At 39.9% G+C, this 14,331-nt stretch overlaps 1 protein-coding gene across 2 annotated transcripts in view; it reads right to left on the bottom strand.

Moving 5' to 3' along the window:
• Atf7ip (activating transcription factor 7 interacting protein) overlaps nucleotides 1-14,331 on the bottom strand; it is an 86,468-nt gene that overhangs the window by 33,885 nt on the left and 38,252 nt on the right. For both annotated transcript variants that reach the window (XM_052175146.1, XM_052175145.1), the window contains exons 2-5: nucleotides 7,492-9,191; nucleotides 4,912-4,989; nucleotides 3,554-3,699; nucleotides 1,683-1,820 (exon numbers count right to left, since the gene is read on the bottom strand). In XM_052175146.1, coding sequence (XP_052031106.1) covers nucleotides 1,683-1,820; nucleotides 3,554-3,699; nucleotides 4,912-4,989; nucleotides 7,492-9,184 — 2,055 coding nt within the window. In that variant the 5' untranslated portion in view covers nucleotides 9,185-9,191. The remainder of the gene's footprint in view (nucleotides 1-1,682; nucleotides 1,821-3,553; nucleotides 3,700-4,911; nucleotides 4,990-7,491; nucleotides 9,192-14,331) is intronic.

Here is a 14,331-nt window from a genome sequence, read left to right as displayed (position 1 = left end):
AAAAAAGACGTTCTAAAAGGAATAAACACTAAATCAAACCGTAACTACTTAAAACAAAATTAGAGAAAATTAGAGAATCCTACATACACAAAGAAAAAAGTTTAGAAAAGGAGAAATTCCATGAGAAAATATTGCAAACAGAACTAGGAAATGAACCGAGTTTAACACAGTGAGCCAGCAAACTTAGAAGATGAAGAAGGGAGCAAGGTGACCATGAAGCAAGACCCAAGGAGTAAGGACCACAAGGACAGAGCCCAGGAGTAAGAATATAATTATAAGTAATAAACGTAAATCATCTTTACTCTCCAGTTCAAAGATACAGACAAGCTGATTGATCAGACTAAACGGGCAAGAAAAATCCCACTGACTACTGCCTACAAGAAACACACTATTAAAGACAGTTAATATGAAAGGATGGAAAATGATGACCCAAGCAAATGATAACGGAAAGCAAGTTGGGATAGGTACCTATACATCTGATAAAGTAGAATTTAAGCCAAATTTGGAATAATGATGATGATGATGATGGTGAAAGGAGGGCTTATTCTATATCCATTTTTTACTCTACCTGCAGAATTATTGGGAAATATATTAAACATTTTTTGGGGGGTGGTTGAACAAAGAAACTCATGGGCAGGGAGTGAAAAAGCAGCAGTTGGCAGAGTGAGTTTGATCCCTATCACCACATAAACCAGATATGCTCATAATCCTAGGACTCTGAGGAGCGAGGGATTGAGAACTGCAAGATCATCTGAACTATATGCAGAAAAACATATTTATTTTTAACATGGATTAAGTAACATCTTTTTTTAAATTTTATGTGTACAAATGTTTCCACCAGCATGTATGTATGTATACTGTGTATGTGTCTTTTGCTCAAGGAGACCAATTAAAATGTATTGAATCCTCTGGAAATAAAGTTGCACACAGTTGTAAGTGACCATGTAGGTGCTGAGAACTGAGCCTAAGTCCTCTGAAAGAGCAGCCAATGCTCTTAAACCACCAAGTCATCTCTCCAACACAATAAACTATCATTACGGCATAATATCCAGAGAAAGTATAGCGATGCAAAAATAATCCTCCACCTCCACCCTCAAAGAAAACTTAAGTACAACTTTAGGTAATTTTGGAGTCTCTGCTATGGGTTAAACTATAGCAAAGGTCCTATCATGAAGTGCACAACAGTACCTCAGGGTCACTGCAAAATTAATTAACTAATACGAAGTCATGTTGGACTGAGATTTCCCCTTCTAATCTAATGGATGTAACTGGTACCTTCACACTAGAGAGGAATTTGGACATAACATACAAACAAAGAGAAGAGCTTCTATAGGTAAAGCCGGGAATGGAAAGGATGCTTCCACAAGCTGTCAGCAACCACAGGGAGAGAAGACACGACGTGTACCCTTCCTCACAATGCTAGACCTCAAGAGAAAGCTCTTCTGCTGACACTGTCATCCTGGGTCTCTACCTCAAACTGTGATGTAATACACTTCATTCGGTAAAGCATCCAGCTAGGTATGGCTGTTTTCACGGCAGCCCCAGCAAAAACTATCAGGTACCTTTTCTTCTTAACATAGAATGTAAACATATTTTGTGCTCAATCTCAAAGATAAAAAGTGGTAGTGTGCGCTCAGAATATAAATGGCAATGAGCCCGGGAACGGGGACAAGGCTGCACACCTGCAGCTCGGTGAGCACTGCCTTGTGCCTCTTGTTGCACTCTATCTTTTCCACGCGAGTCTTCAATTCTGCCAACGTCTTATCAAACACAGCGCACTGCAGGGCACACAGTTTTTCTTGAAGCAACCACTGTATGACCTAAAACATAATGATAATAATAAAATCCTTTGTTGCAAAAAGGCAATTCAGCAAACAAACAACAGTAAATACTAAGGACTAATAACAACATAAACTTAATAAAACATGATCAACTAATTTAAAGAATAAAATCCAAAACTCAATGCTACCTACTAAGATTCTCTACAACCTTAAAATGAAAGTACATGCTAAGAATAGCATTTCCAGAGAGTAGAATTCTGAAAATAATTTGAAGTTATAGCATTTTCTCATCTTCCTTATTAGGCTTGCTTACATCCATAAAAACAAAATTTGTTAAAAAGAACAAGATCAAGATTTTTCTAAGGAAACTGTGTGAGATACATTAAAATGCCACTGTAGTATCAGAAGTGACAAAACGTTTCTAAATGCTTACTCAAAGTCCCACTATTATTCTGTCTGGCCTACAGTGAACCCTGGCAGTATGCCCCGCCCCCTGAGCCTGTGAGCTCTGGTCTAGAGGTGGAGATTGTCAGCCCACTGATATTCATCACTCCTTCCGTCACAATATCATCTCACACAACTCTATCAGCACTATATTCATCACTACCTCAACTTGCACAAGAGACAGAAACTAGGTGGTGACTTTATTTTTATTGCATTATATCTTAATTTTTCTTTTTAAAGAAAACATAAATATTTGTTCTTGTTGTACTAGTATCCCAGTAGAAGAAATTTCAATTAACTTATAACTAATAAATTAATAGGGTCCCATAAGACCCTGAAACACAGAACACCAGGTTTGGTGACTCACACCCGTGTTCACATCACCTGAAAGTTGACACAGGAGGGCACCTGCAAGATTAAGGTCAACCTGGGCTACAACTTGAATACAGCCTAAGCTACTATGAACTAATGTCTCATAAGGAAAGGAGACTGAGAGACGCTGAGATGGAGGCCTGAGTTTCATGTCTCTCTACAAAAGATATCTGAACATGTTGATGTGCATATGTGTGGTGTACCATGCAGGGTTGTGTGCTCCTCAATGGACCCATGAATTCCAGAGGTCAACATTGGGTATTGTCCATGACTCGTCAGTTTTGAAACGATTATCTCATATTGGTTGAGTTGGCTAGACTGGCTGGCCCTGGCGACCCCTGAAGGTGCCTCCTAGCTAGGACAGGTGAGCAGTACCACGCCTGGCTTACAGGAGTGCATCTGACGAGAACTGGGAACGTGTGCTGGCACACACACTATTTACCCTGAGACAGCTCCCTTTGCTCACAATTCAAAAAAATACATATAACACTAATTGTTTTCATGTATGCTAACATAACATTTACAGGGTTTTCCTAATCTCCTTTTCCTAATCCATCTGAATTCCTATCTCTGCCATGCCTTAAACCAACATGAAAAATGGGTTTTAGAATGAACTAACTTAATACTATAGAGAGTAAACTGTACTAAATAAAGTTTTTGTTTCTTCTGCATTGTAAAATAATGTTCATATAGAAAAGGAAATGTTCAAAAACCTTAATTTTTTAATAATAGAGAAATGTCATAGCTCCCTTCTATTTTAATATTCACTACCATGTTTTAAAATAAAAACATTGTAACCAAACAGTCAGAGGAATAAAATTTATCAAAGATTTCATAGCTTGTCGTGTCTTCAAGCTCTGACTAGACTGTGTCAAGGTAAACACCGAACAGGCTCATGCTGGAACCCTCCGAGCAAGCGGCGCCATTTCGGACACATTTGAAATACAACGCGCCACCTTCTGGAGCTTCTGGCTGACGTCTCCTTTGGCTGTAATTTTTACTTGGAACTCGGCCTCGTACTCGTCTTCCATATATCGCCGGCGTTTGGACTGCACACTATCCATGTCCTCTGACTTAGACCGTTTTCGTCTGGAAAAGTCATCTGAGAAAAACAACAAAGCAACGGGCACTGCTGAGTCCGCGTCAGTTACAGCCTGCACTCCGCAGCCAGGCAGGGCCGCGCATGCTCAGTCAGTCCTCTTAGACTACTCGAGATCACGTGACATACAGTGCTCAGCTTTAACGACAATAAATGACTTCAGCGTCACAAACAGAACGTCCCAACCGCTTCCCAATGCACACTGAAGACAGCATTCTGTCCGCGAAAGACTAACGTTAAAATAGAGAGCTGTCTCTAGCCCTGCTGTGCAGACAGGAAGCCTCCCATGTTCCTCCCTCTGCCGAATGCCATAGCACACAGGAATACTTTAACATTAACAGCCATCACTATACCTCAGATATCTATTAGCTATGTACATTCTGATTTATTTAATCCTCCTCCCTCGGTGAAAACAGCTGCAAGGCAGTCATTCCTCATTCCGACTGAGCCTGCCATTGTCTAATCATTCGACCTCTAGAGCAGGAACAGTACGCTATGAGGGATTTACCACAGCCAAGTAAGCCCAGATACACAGAGAAAATGAGTGCCACAAAAGTACATTTGGCACAGAACAGACATTCTTTTACTTAAAACACTTTTTCAAATGTTAACATTCTTTTGAAGTCTTTTGAAAATTTGTATTGACTTTTCTGCATTTCAAAAATTAAATCACCCATAGTCCATCCCTTTTATGGCCATACCAAAGCTTCTCCATAAATAGAACCTGTTTCCTTTGATTTGTAAAATACTGTTCAGGATACAAGCCAGGGAGGAGCTCAAACATATTCATATCTATCCATACATTTATTTAATACTGTTCTACTTTACAACTTTTTAATATAGACATAATAAACCCTGGCTTCTAGCTTTTTCTAAATCTATGGCATCAGTTCCAGCGTTCCTTCCCTATGCACCTGCTGTGGACAGACAGAAATATATTGGGATTCACTTGCAACAAGGCAAATCCTCCTGCCCTAAGCCTAGGAACAGCTTCCGACACTGGTGCCTTAGAGCGCACGTCTAAGCACTCTTTGCAGAATGAGTAACGTAAACAAATATAATAAACACATTAACAGTCGAAATAATACAGTCACAGATCCCTGAGCTACTGAACAGCACCAGTGACTGTGGGAAGTTTAGAAAGGTGCCCATCTGTGGAGAGAAGCGGGAGCCCACGGCTGACGCCGCACTAAGGAGAGGCTGGTGCGTGCGTACTTCTCACAGGAGGCTGCTCCTCATCTGCAACTCGCTCCTCTTCCTCAGCTTTGCTGGCCTTCTCACTCCTTTTTCCCTCTGTGAGGACAAATGTGGAGAAGGGAGCCTTATTTCTATGGAAATTCGGAACACCTCATTAATTCACATTTTTGGTCACCATTCGAGCTACCAAACAAATGTTTTAGAAAACTGAAGTCACAAAACAACTATTATAAATCATTCATATTTCTTTACTGTTATTAAAATAAACCAGAGCCAGCAAGGTGGCTCAGAGAGTAAAAGACACTTGCCAGCAAGCCTGACATCAGTTCCCAAGCCGTACGGGAGAGAACTGGCCCGTTATCCTGACCTTCACATGTATGCTGACTGCCGAACAATAACTAAACATAATAAAAACTAAAGCAGTAGTTAAAACAATTATCAAAATAATAATGATAAACAACATACTGGGAAATTTTAAACAACTCAAATATCTCCTAGGCTGAATTCCCATTTTCCAGACCTGTCTACTAGATCCATGGCACTTATGGTAGGACATACACTGAATTTTAGAATAAATTAAAGGATTAGAATGTAGGCTAGAGTCTTACATTGTATCACAGAAAGAGCTCTGATACAAAAAATGCTAACAGATTCTTACTAGGAAGTAGGGCCCATATTTTTTTAACTTTTTGCTCAGTCTCTAGGGATTGTACAAACTGCCTTTTGGGAAGATTTAGTGTTTGTGTGTGTGTGTGTGTGTGTGTGTGTGTGTGTGTGTGTGTGTGTGTGTATGTAGGTACATGCAGAGTGAGAAAAGAGCACTGGCTTTCTAGAGCTGGAGTTATGGGTGGTTTTGTGTGTGTGTGTGTGTGTGTGTGTGTGTGTGTGTGTGTAGGTACATGCAGAGTGAGAAAAGAGCACTGGCTTTCTAGAGCTGGAGTTATGGGTGGTTATAAGGTATTATGTGGGTGCTGGGAACTCAACTTCAGTCCTCCGCAGGAGTAGCAAATTAACATTCAACACTGAGCCATCTCTCTAGCATAAAATAATAACCAAATACCCTTGTACAGAAACAATTTGTGCATCATTTCAGGCAGTATCAGGGTTTCTAAACTTTACCCAATACAAAGCTTATTAGTTCATCAGTTCTTATAGACTCCATCCTTCTGGGGAGGCAAGGTTGTTATGATACCTTTGATCTCAAGAACAGCCTTCTCATTAAACTGCTATATTATCATAGTTCTAACTGCTATAAGCTTCGCTCTAGTCTGTCAAAACTAGACTGTAAGATCACTAAAGGTAGACAACCAGATCTTAGAGTTCTGGTAACACCAAAACCTTTGAGGATTCAAAGCATTTAATATCTTCCTGACAGCATTACATTTAATAAGTTCCTTTTCTTTTAATGGCCAAAGAGTCTGACACACTACTTATAATTATCCCGTAGAAATAACAGTAACTATATGCAATATATAAATCAACAGGCTTTCCTCTGTCTTACTAAACTCTACAAAAAACTGATGGGCCACAACCTGCCAAACCCTTGCTTTGGAATAAATTTTCTAAGGATATTTTTAAAAAACATACAAAACAAGCAAAAACAAAGTCCTATAGATGACTTGAAAAAATATATGGGGGTGAGGGGGATGAGGAAGTAACAGGTAATCTATATATAAGCAATTACAAAAGGCCAATAAACAAATTTTTAATCTTGCAAAATATCTCAGGAGAATGTAGACTTAGCAAAGTCTAACTTCTCCACACATTTTCTAAGCTTTACACCAGTACAATGGTACAAATGCTATCTTTCACATTAGTGGTTCTTAACCTGCAGGTTGCAACCACCTCTTTGGGGTCAAACCCCTTTCATGGGGTCAGCTAAGACCATTTGCATATAAAATATTTACATTATAATGAAAAGCAGTAGCAAAATTACAGTTATAAAGTAGCAACAAAAATAACTTCATGATTGGGGGTCACCACTTCATGAGGAACCATATTAAGGGGCTGCAGCACTAGGAAGATTTAGTACTAATGCTCTATGTGAAGTTTAAGAAAAGCCAGACTTAACAGAAGAAACAAGGCGCTAGCTTTGTGTATACGGCTGGAGGGCTTGATCTGAAAGTGAAAAAAGAGATCAAAAAGCAGCTAAAGAATATATTTGATGAAATGCATACTGATGTTAGGATAAACATACATCCACTAATGTCTGAACTTTCCCAGAAAAGGAAATACTAGACTTAGACTATGATTTTAATCATTTAGAAAGTATCAGTTACCACTTAGCAATATGCAACAGCTTATCTCTAGATACACTATAATGCATTAGTTCTTCTAATTTTGTAAAAGTAAGATTTTTTTTTCTATTTTTTTAATGGTTTGAGACTGAGTCTCATGTAGCCTAGGCTAGCCTCAAGTTACTTATGTAGCCAAAGTTAACTTTGACCTCCTTGGTCCCCCACTTCTCCCCTTCCTTGTGCCAACATAACTTCACTGCATTTCTATAAAATCTTACTCATGGATCACTAATATTGACGTTATTGAGCATGTTGTATTAAACAGTTTCTTAAAGCAAATAAAAGTTCTTAATCAGCTAACCTGGAGAGCTCATCTTATTCTGTGCTAGCACTTCAGACTCCTCTTTTCCACACGAAATATCCTCTTCATCAGAAAGGACTAAAAAGGCTTCTTTTGGCAAATTCTCACTACTTTCCTGTTTTGAGGGTGAGCCAAAAGAACCCTCCATTTTATCCTCCAAATCTTGACTTGTTTCGACTGGAAGGAGAGAAGTTTTTGAAAAGCAACTGAGTTCATCCTCGGTGGGTGCAAGTTTTTCCAATATAGGGATGATCTCATCTGTTTCCATAGAATCCGTGTGGTCTAAGACAGTATCCTTCTTGTCCTCTTCCGTGGACTCCTCACTGGCAGCTTCTACAAGTTCTGCAGGGCTTTTATGCCCATCCTTTTCGCTTTGGTCAACTTCCATGCTGCTGGAGATGGCCTCTTCTTCAAGAGCAGGCTCAGCAATAGGATCTTCCTCTACCTTCTTCGTATTTTCTGGAGGTAGATCAGAACAAATAATTGCACTATGTGTTTCTAGAGTTTCTTCCTTCTCACCAATATTACTGTTCACTTTATTTCCCTCATCAAATGAGTCTTTACTTTGAATTTGGTCTAAGTTCCCATTGCCTTCATTCCTGTCTAGACAATTATCACTGTTATTGCTGCTCTGCTCTGTCTTGTCAATGTCAGGCCCTGGTTCACAAACTGGCACTGAATGTGATTTCACAGTGTCAGGGGCTGATTCCATAGAGAAGTCACAAGGAGTCGGCTCACTGGAAGCCAGTCTGCTGCAGACAGACCTGCGAAGAAGGGATTCCTCACTAGAGGGCAGATCATCAGAAGGTGAATCACCAGAGGTGGCACAGTCATCCAAAGCTGATTCCCCAGGGGCCAGGTCACAAGATGTCACTGCACCTGCGACTGTTTCATCTGAAGCTGGCTCACTTGTAGCTGGTTCACCTGAAGCTGTTTCATGAGACACTGGCTCCCCAGAAACTGGTTCACCGGAAGTGAGATCACCAGAGACAAGATCATCACAGGCGGGTTCTTCAGAAACAGAATCTCCAGAGACAGGATCACTACCGGAGGGATCACTGGAAGAGGGATGGCTAGAAGAAGGATCACTGGAGGGAGGCTCTTCACAGGAAGAGTCCCCAGCAGCTGGTACTCTAGTGGCCAGCTCTCCTGAAGCCAGATCACCAGAGACTGGGTTATCAGAAGCTGGGCTATCAGAGGTTGGGTTATCCTCAGAGGCTGGGTTATCAGAGGCTGGGTTATCATCAGAGGCTGGGTTATCAGAGGCTGGGGTACCACAGCCTGGGTTATTGGAGGCTGGGGTACCAGAAGCGGGTTCAGTGGTTACTTCAGAAGCAAGATCAGAAGTTATACTGGGGGACAGAGCTTCACTATTCAAATCTTCTTGCTTGTTTTGTACACCAGCATTGGAGATACAAGGTGTTTCTTTCCATTCTGTTTTACTTTCTTCAGATTCAAAGCAAACCCCATCAATCCCATTCACTTCTTCTCTATCTTGAATACAGTCCGTATTTTCCAGAGGCGAGGTGGGATCCAAGTCTCCGTTTTCATGGTTCCCGTTCAGCAGCTTCCCGTCAGTTCTCAGCAGCTCCTCTTTGACTCTGTGCACAGCATCCAGCTGCTGGCGATCACTCACTCTCATTGTTTTTCGAGCCTTGAAGACTTTTTTCTGAGGTTCTTCTATACTATCCATTTTGAATCTTTAAATAAAAAGAAAAGGATCTTAATAATTGAGATAAAAGTTATTTAATTACACATTTAATGAAAATTAAAAGGTGAACAATTTAGATCATATAAATTTAAAACAATGACAATAAAAACCTTAATGCTTCCTATGTCCTAGTTCTCATACTGACAGTCAGACATAGAAGTGACAAAACAATGCACAGCACATCCGTGCAGGAAAATGAAGAGGGGCTGGAGCTAATTCTCAATACAGGAGTTAAAACTGAGAAGCACCAGGAGCGTGGGAAGTCCATGAGAGAACCCGGGGCTGGGACGCAGAGCCGAGACCTGTCCACAGAGCAGCACTCGCCCGGCCACTGGGCCAGCTCTCCAGCAGGGTTGGAGAGAGCAAGAAATGAATGCTTCAGAATACAGGATTCATCTATGAAATAATAAAAATGTTCTAACATACACTGTGGTGACAGCTACACAACTTAAAAACTACATATATTGAAGTATGTTCTCCTTTTTGGTCAAATCCTGCTAGAGTCCTATCAGATCTGTTTGCTAAAGAATACACTTCTTGTTACCACTCCTGTTGTGCATCTGCGTCGGCAGCTTTGAGGCTTCCTCCCCTAACATCACTTCTTTGACTTTTTGAATGAGGTTAATTTACATCAGATGAATTATTTTTTCAGCTGCTGTGATAAAATACTCTGACAAAAAATCAGCTTCGGGAGAGTGGATTTGTTTTGAAACACAGTTCAAGGGTCCAGTCCATTTTGTCCGGGAGGCTGAAGGAGCAGGGGTTGAAGTCTCTGGTCACATCACACCCATGTCAAAGCCATGACAAACTCTGGCACACTCTTTTCCCCACATCCAGCCCGGGGAATGGGGCCCCTCACAGTGAGTGGCTCTTTCTACCTAATTAGCCTAATCAAGATAAACCCATGCACAGGCATATCCAAGAGGCCCACCTCTCAGGGATTCTAGATCTCTTCACATGACAATTGAGACTAAGCACTGCACCACCATCTTTTTCCTTGTGGTTTAAGTTTAATCCGTAATTCTCAATTAAATTTCACCTTTCATGATATATACACAGAAATGAATCTAATGTTTTACAAGGTATTTATTTTTACTTTATATGCATGTAACCAAATATCTATGAGGGTTCCACCCATGTAAAGAAGTGAGGAAATGGTGGTGAATCCTCTAGAACCAGTACTACAGACAATTCGGAGTTCCAGTGTGGGTGGGAACCAAACAAGGTCTCTGAGTGCAGGTCAGTTCTTTCTTAACTGCAAAGCTTCATCACCAGCTCCTCAGCGGCGTGTCTTTTTTCTGCTAAAACATTTTCTAATTTTCATAGTTCTTTCTTCTTCTATCAATAACTAAGCAGTATATTTCTTCAACAGATAATACTAATCACCAGGTAAAGATCATTATCAAAAGTTCATATCCAAAACCCAATCAATGATCACTATCAAAAGTTCATATCCAAAAGACAAGCAAGTCTTGACACATCCTAGTCTATACGGGGCCACAAAAGTGCCTGATTGGATGACAGTTTTTCCTTAAAATGAGTGGGAATGTGGTACTGTATTCTTACTGCTTAAATTGTAGATGAGTATAGGGTTACTAGGGTGGTCCCTAGTGACTAATGTCTCTGAGACTACCACATGCACAGAAGAAAGCCCCGTGAGACAGAAGTGATGCCATCACAAGCCAAACAACTAGAAGCATCACGGAGACGTGTCTGTACAAACCACTGCTCAGAACCTTCCTTGAACTGTGCCTGGACAACAGCTCCATTTTGAACTTCTAGCCTATAAAATGAAGACAATATGCCTCTGTGTACGTGTGTGTGTGTGTGTGTGTGTGTGTGTGTGTGTGTGTGTGTGTGAGTGATTTAGTATATAAACACAATAGTGAGAGTAAATGAGGACTTCGAGAACAGACAATATCCATTAGACCATACAGCACTACTTCATAATTAAAAATAAGACACTAAAACAGCAAAAGGGAATTTACTTATATCTGTTAAGGGTTATCAACACGTAGATGCTACATTTAATTGTGAAATCACACTAAAATAACAAGAGAAACAAAGAAACCCCTCATCACCAATTTCATGTTATTGAAAGGCTAGTAGAAAAGAGCAAGTAAAGGAAGACCTAGCTCATAGCAGAGCTTCTGTGCTCGCCCTTGCCCGCCGTGTGGGTAGGACCGGTCCTGGGTGTGGTCCCCAGCACCACTGAAGGAGAGCAGAGCATAGCAGCCATAGAAAGAGTGATGGGGTGGGGAAGAGGGCGGGAAAGGAGAGTCTAGAGCGAGCAAACTACAACACAGCACAGATGTTCTCCCCACCCCCTTTCTCTCTTTTATTGATATACTTACTTCTCAGTATCACCCAATCAAGAATGAGGCTCTATTATTAAATGCCACAAAACAACCTATTCTACACTACATAAGTTTTAACATCCTTACTAATATAAGGTACCTACAATAAATAAGCAACCTAAGTTGTTCATAGTGAATGTTTTTTAGTAATAATAAGCCTGTCTTAGTTGTCAGAGACCAATACAGCTCTAAGAACATGACACTTTGTCAAGGAATGTCCAGATTTTGTTACATTCTGCATTCATTTTCTGAATTTAATTTAATAATTTAAACAGTTCTTAATATATTCTTTTTATTTAAATTAAAATACTTTAGAAAAATTCAACAATACAGAAACCTTCAAACAAAATCACACTGGTACTATTTTAAGAGTCTAGAATTCACACTTGGAGATTATCTTTTCTCATCCACTAGCAAGTCCTGTTACCTATACATTATTTCTACAGAAACTTTTGGCCTACTTTTTGGTGCAGGAGATAAACCTAGGGATTTCCAATGCATGCTGCTCCATGCTCTGCAGGGAACTATATCCCAGGCAACACTAGCTTAGTCCTCACTTTGCTTACAATAATAAACATATTAAATATAGTGATTGCCATTTAAATATGTTCAAATACTGAAGTACCACGCCTTTAAACTTTGAAATACCCATTTTCAGACATTCTATGCATAACCAAGAGTTACAATTATTTACATTAAAATTAAACATTTTTAAAAACATAAGCCAGTGAGGTGGTGCATGCCTTTAATCCCAGTCCTTGGGAGGCAGAGGCAGGCGGGTCTCAGGAGTTCAAGGACAGCCTGGTCTACAGAGTGAGTTCCAGAACAGCCAGGGCTGTACAGAGACACTCTGTTTCAAAACAACAAAAACAAACAAACAAACAAAAATAACCAAACCACATTTAACTTTTTATAGTGCAAATCATCAGTGAGCTCTGCTGAGAGTTCCAAGTCTGAATCCCTCATCTCCCGGATGAGGCAAGATGCCTAACATTTCAATCTTTTAAAGAGTTTAAGAGAAAGTGTCTTAAGAGGAACTGTATCTACCAATACAGGCTTTGCTGAGAATTATGTGATATGTGACTAGTTGATAACATTGATTGATTAATTAATATTATGGATTTAAGCCAAGCAAGCAAAGTGGAGTATACTGGTAATCCTGGCACTTGGGAGGCTGAGACAGGAGGGTCATCAAAAGTCTGAGGCCAGCCTGAGTTATAGTCAGTTCCTGTCTAACCTGTGCTACAGTGTAAGACTCTGCCACCATAAAAGGTCATCTAGAATGATTATATGTTTAGCCTGTACGTACATTCTGTGTGGTTTTTAGTCCTAACTTTCAGACTCTGAGACAAATTTTCTCTTAAATAACATTAAGTGTGTGTTTGTTTGTGTGTGTGTGTGTGTGTGTGTGAGAGAGAGAGAGAGAGAGAGAGAGAGAGAGAGAGAGATTAGAAAAAATCCAGTAAGCCAGTGTAAATGAAAATTATTACTAAACTCTCTCCACCAAATAACACTTAATACAAATAAATACAACCCAAGTCAAGTTGGTTTTTGCAACAAAGCTATTAAATTCAGTAATAACCTAAAGGACTGTCAGAGACTAAAGTAACTACCTTTCACACCCACCAGGGAGCACACTACAGCCATTCAGCATTTTCATAGGTTCTACTTATAACATCAAAACAGACAGAGCAATAAGGAAGTAGCGTGAACAACAAGTTCAAACTAGTTCAGGTCTGTGCAAACCAATCAGCAATCTGCTTTGAGAAATCTATTTTGCATAAGCAAAGCGCATTAGGAACATTTTACAGTAGGGGAGGGCGTGTCTCCTGCAAGCCAGCCTCCAGGGCTGCAGCACCAGACAGTAGTCACTCCTGCAGTCACTCTAGGTTAGGTGTGTCATCTGGACGTCAGATCCCACCCATCCGTATTATTCTGCAGAATCTGTGCTTCTCTGTAAAGCGCTCCCATAGGACAGCAACTCAGTTTACAGAAAGAGCATTTCTACTTTACAGCAGAAAATGTCTACTGCATCTAGAAGCACATCACATGTGATGAATTTTCTCCTGGAAGTATTTTTTTTTTAATCAAAAAGGAGTTTAAAAACAAAGTATTTATTTTAAGTTCTTACTTTACATATTCAGATCCAAGAACTCTGGCGGAATATTATCAACATTTTTCTATAGAAATGTATATACATTAATAACCAGAGAAAAATGTGTTACCTGGGATGTCTCTATGCCTTGTTAATTTTTTTTCAATTTTTTGATAACTTCTTTTTAAGGGAAGAACAGTGAGCCTCTTCTCTAAGGAGCACTTTCTCCTGAGCCCCCTCCCCTGCACCCACTTCTTTCAAGAGATCACAGCCATGAAACAAAAGAAGCTGTTTTGTCTTGGCTTATAATCTCCCTGCTCAAAAACTCAAGAATTTAAGTGGCTGTTCAAGAGCTACATACAAACTCAGCCAATCAGTAGCCAGCATTCCATTTCCTGCCCAGCAACAGGAGACAGGCAATAAGGTCAAAGAAACATAGTTAACAAAACACAGATCTGAAATAGTGCAATGTAGTTCTTTGTCTGAAACAACCTAGAACATACATTCCGAGCCTTAAATCCAGGATACATTTTAAATATACAGCACATTATAAATAAGTAGATAAGATTTATATTTTTTATGCTACTTTATCTGGATTTTAATGTTCATAAATGTTTCTAAAATATAACTTATCTGAGGAATCTGAAGGACAATACATAAAAATACCATTTCTACAT

The sequence above is a fragment of the Apodemus sylvaticus genome, chromosome 2 (genome assembly GCF_947179515.1).
Source record: "Apodemus sylvaticus chromosome 2, mApoSyl1.1, whole genome shotgun sequence".
Lineage (NCBI taxonomy): Eukaryota > Metazoa > Chordata > Mammalia > Rodentia > Muridae > Apodemus > Apodemus sylvaticus.
The sequence above is the reverse complement of the archived record's forward strand: the minus strand, read 5'-3'. Positions and strand labels throughout refer to the sequence as shown.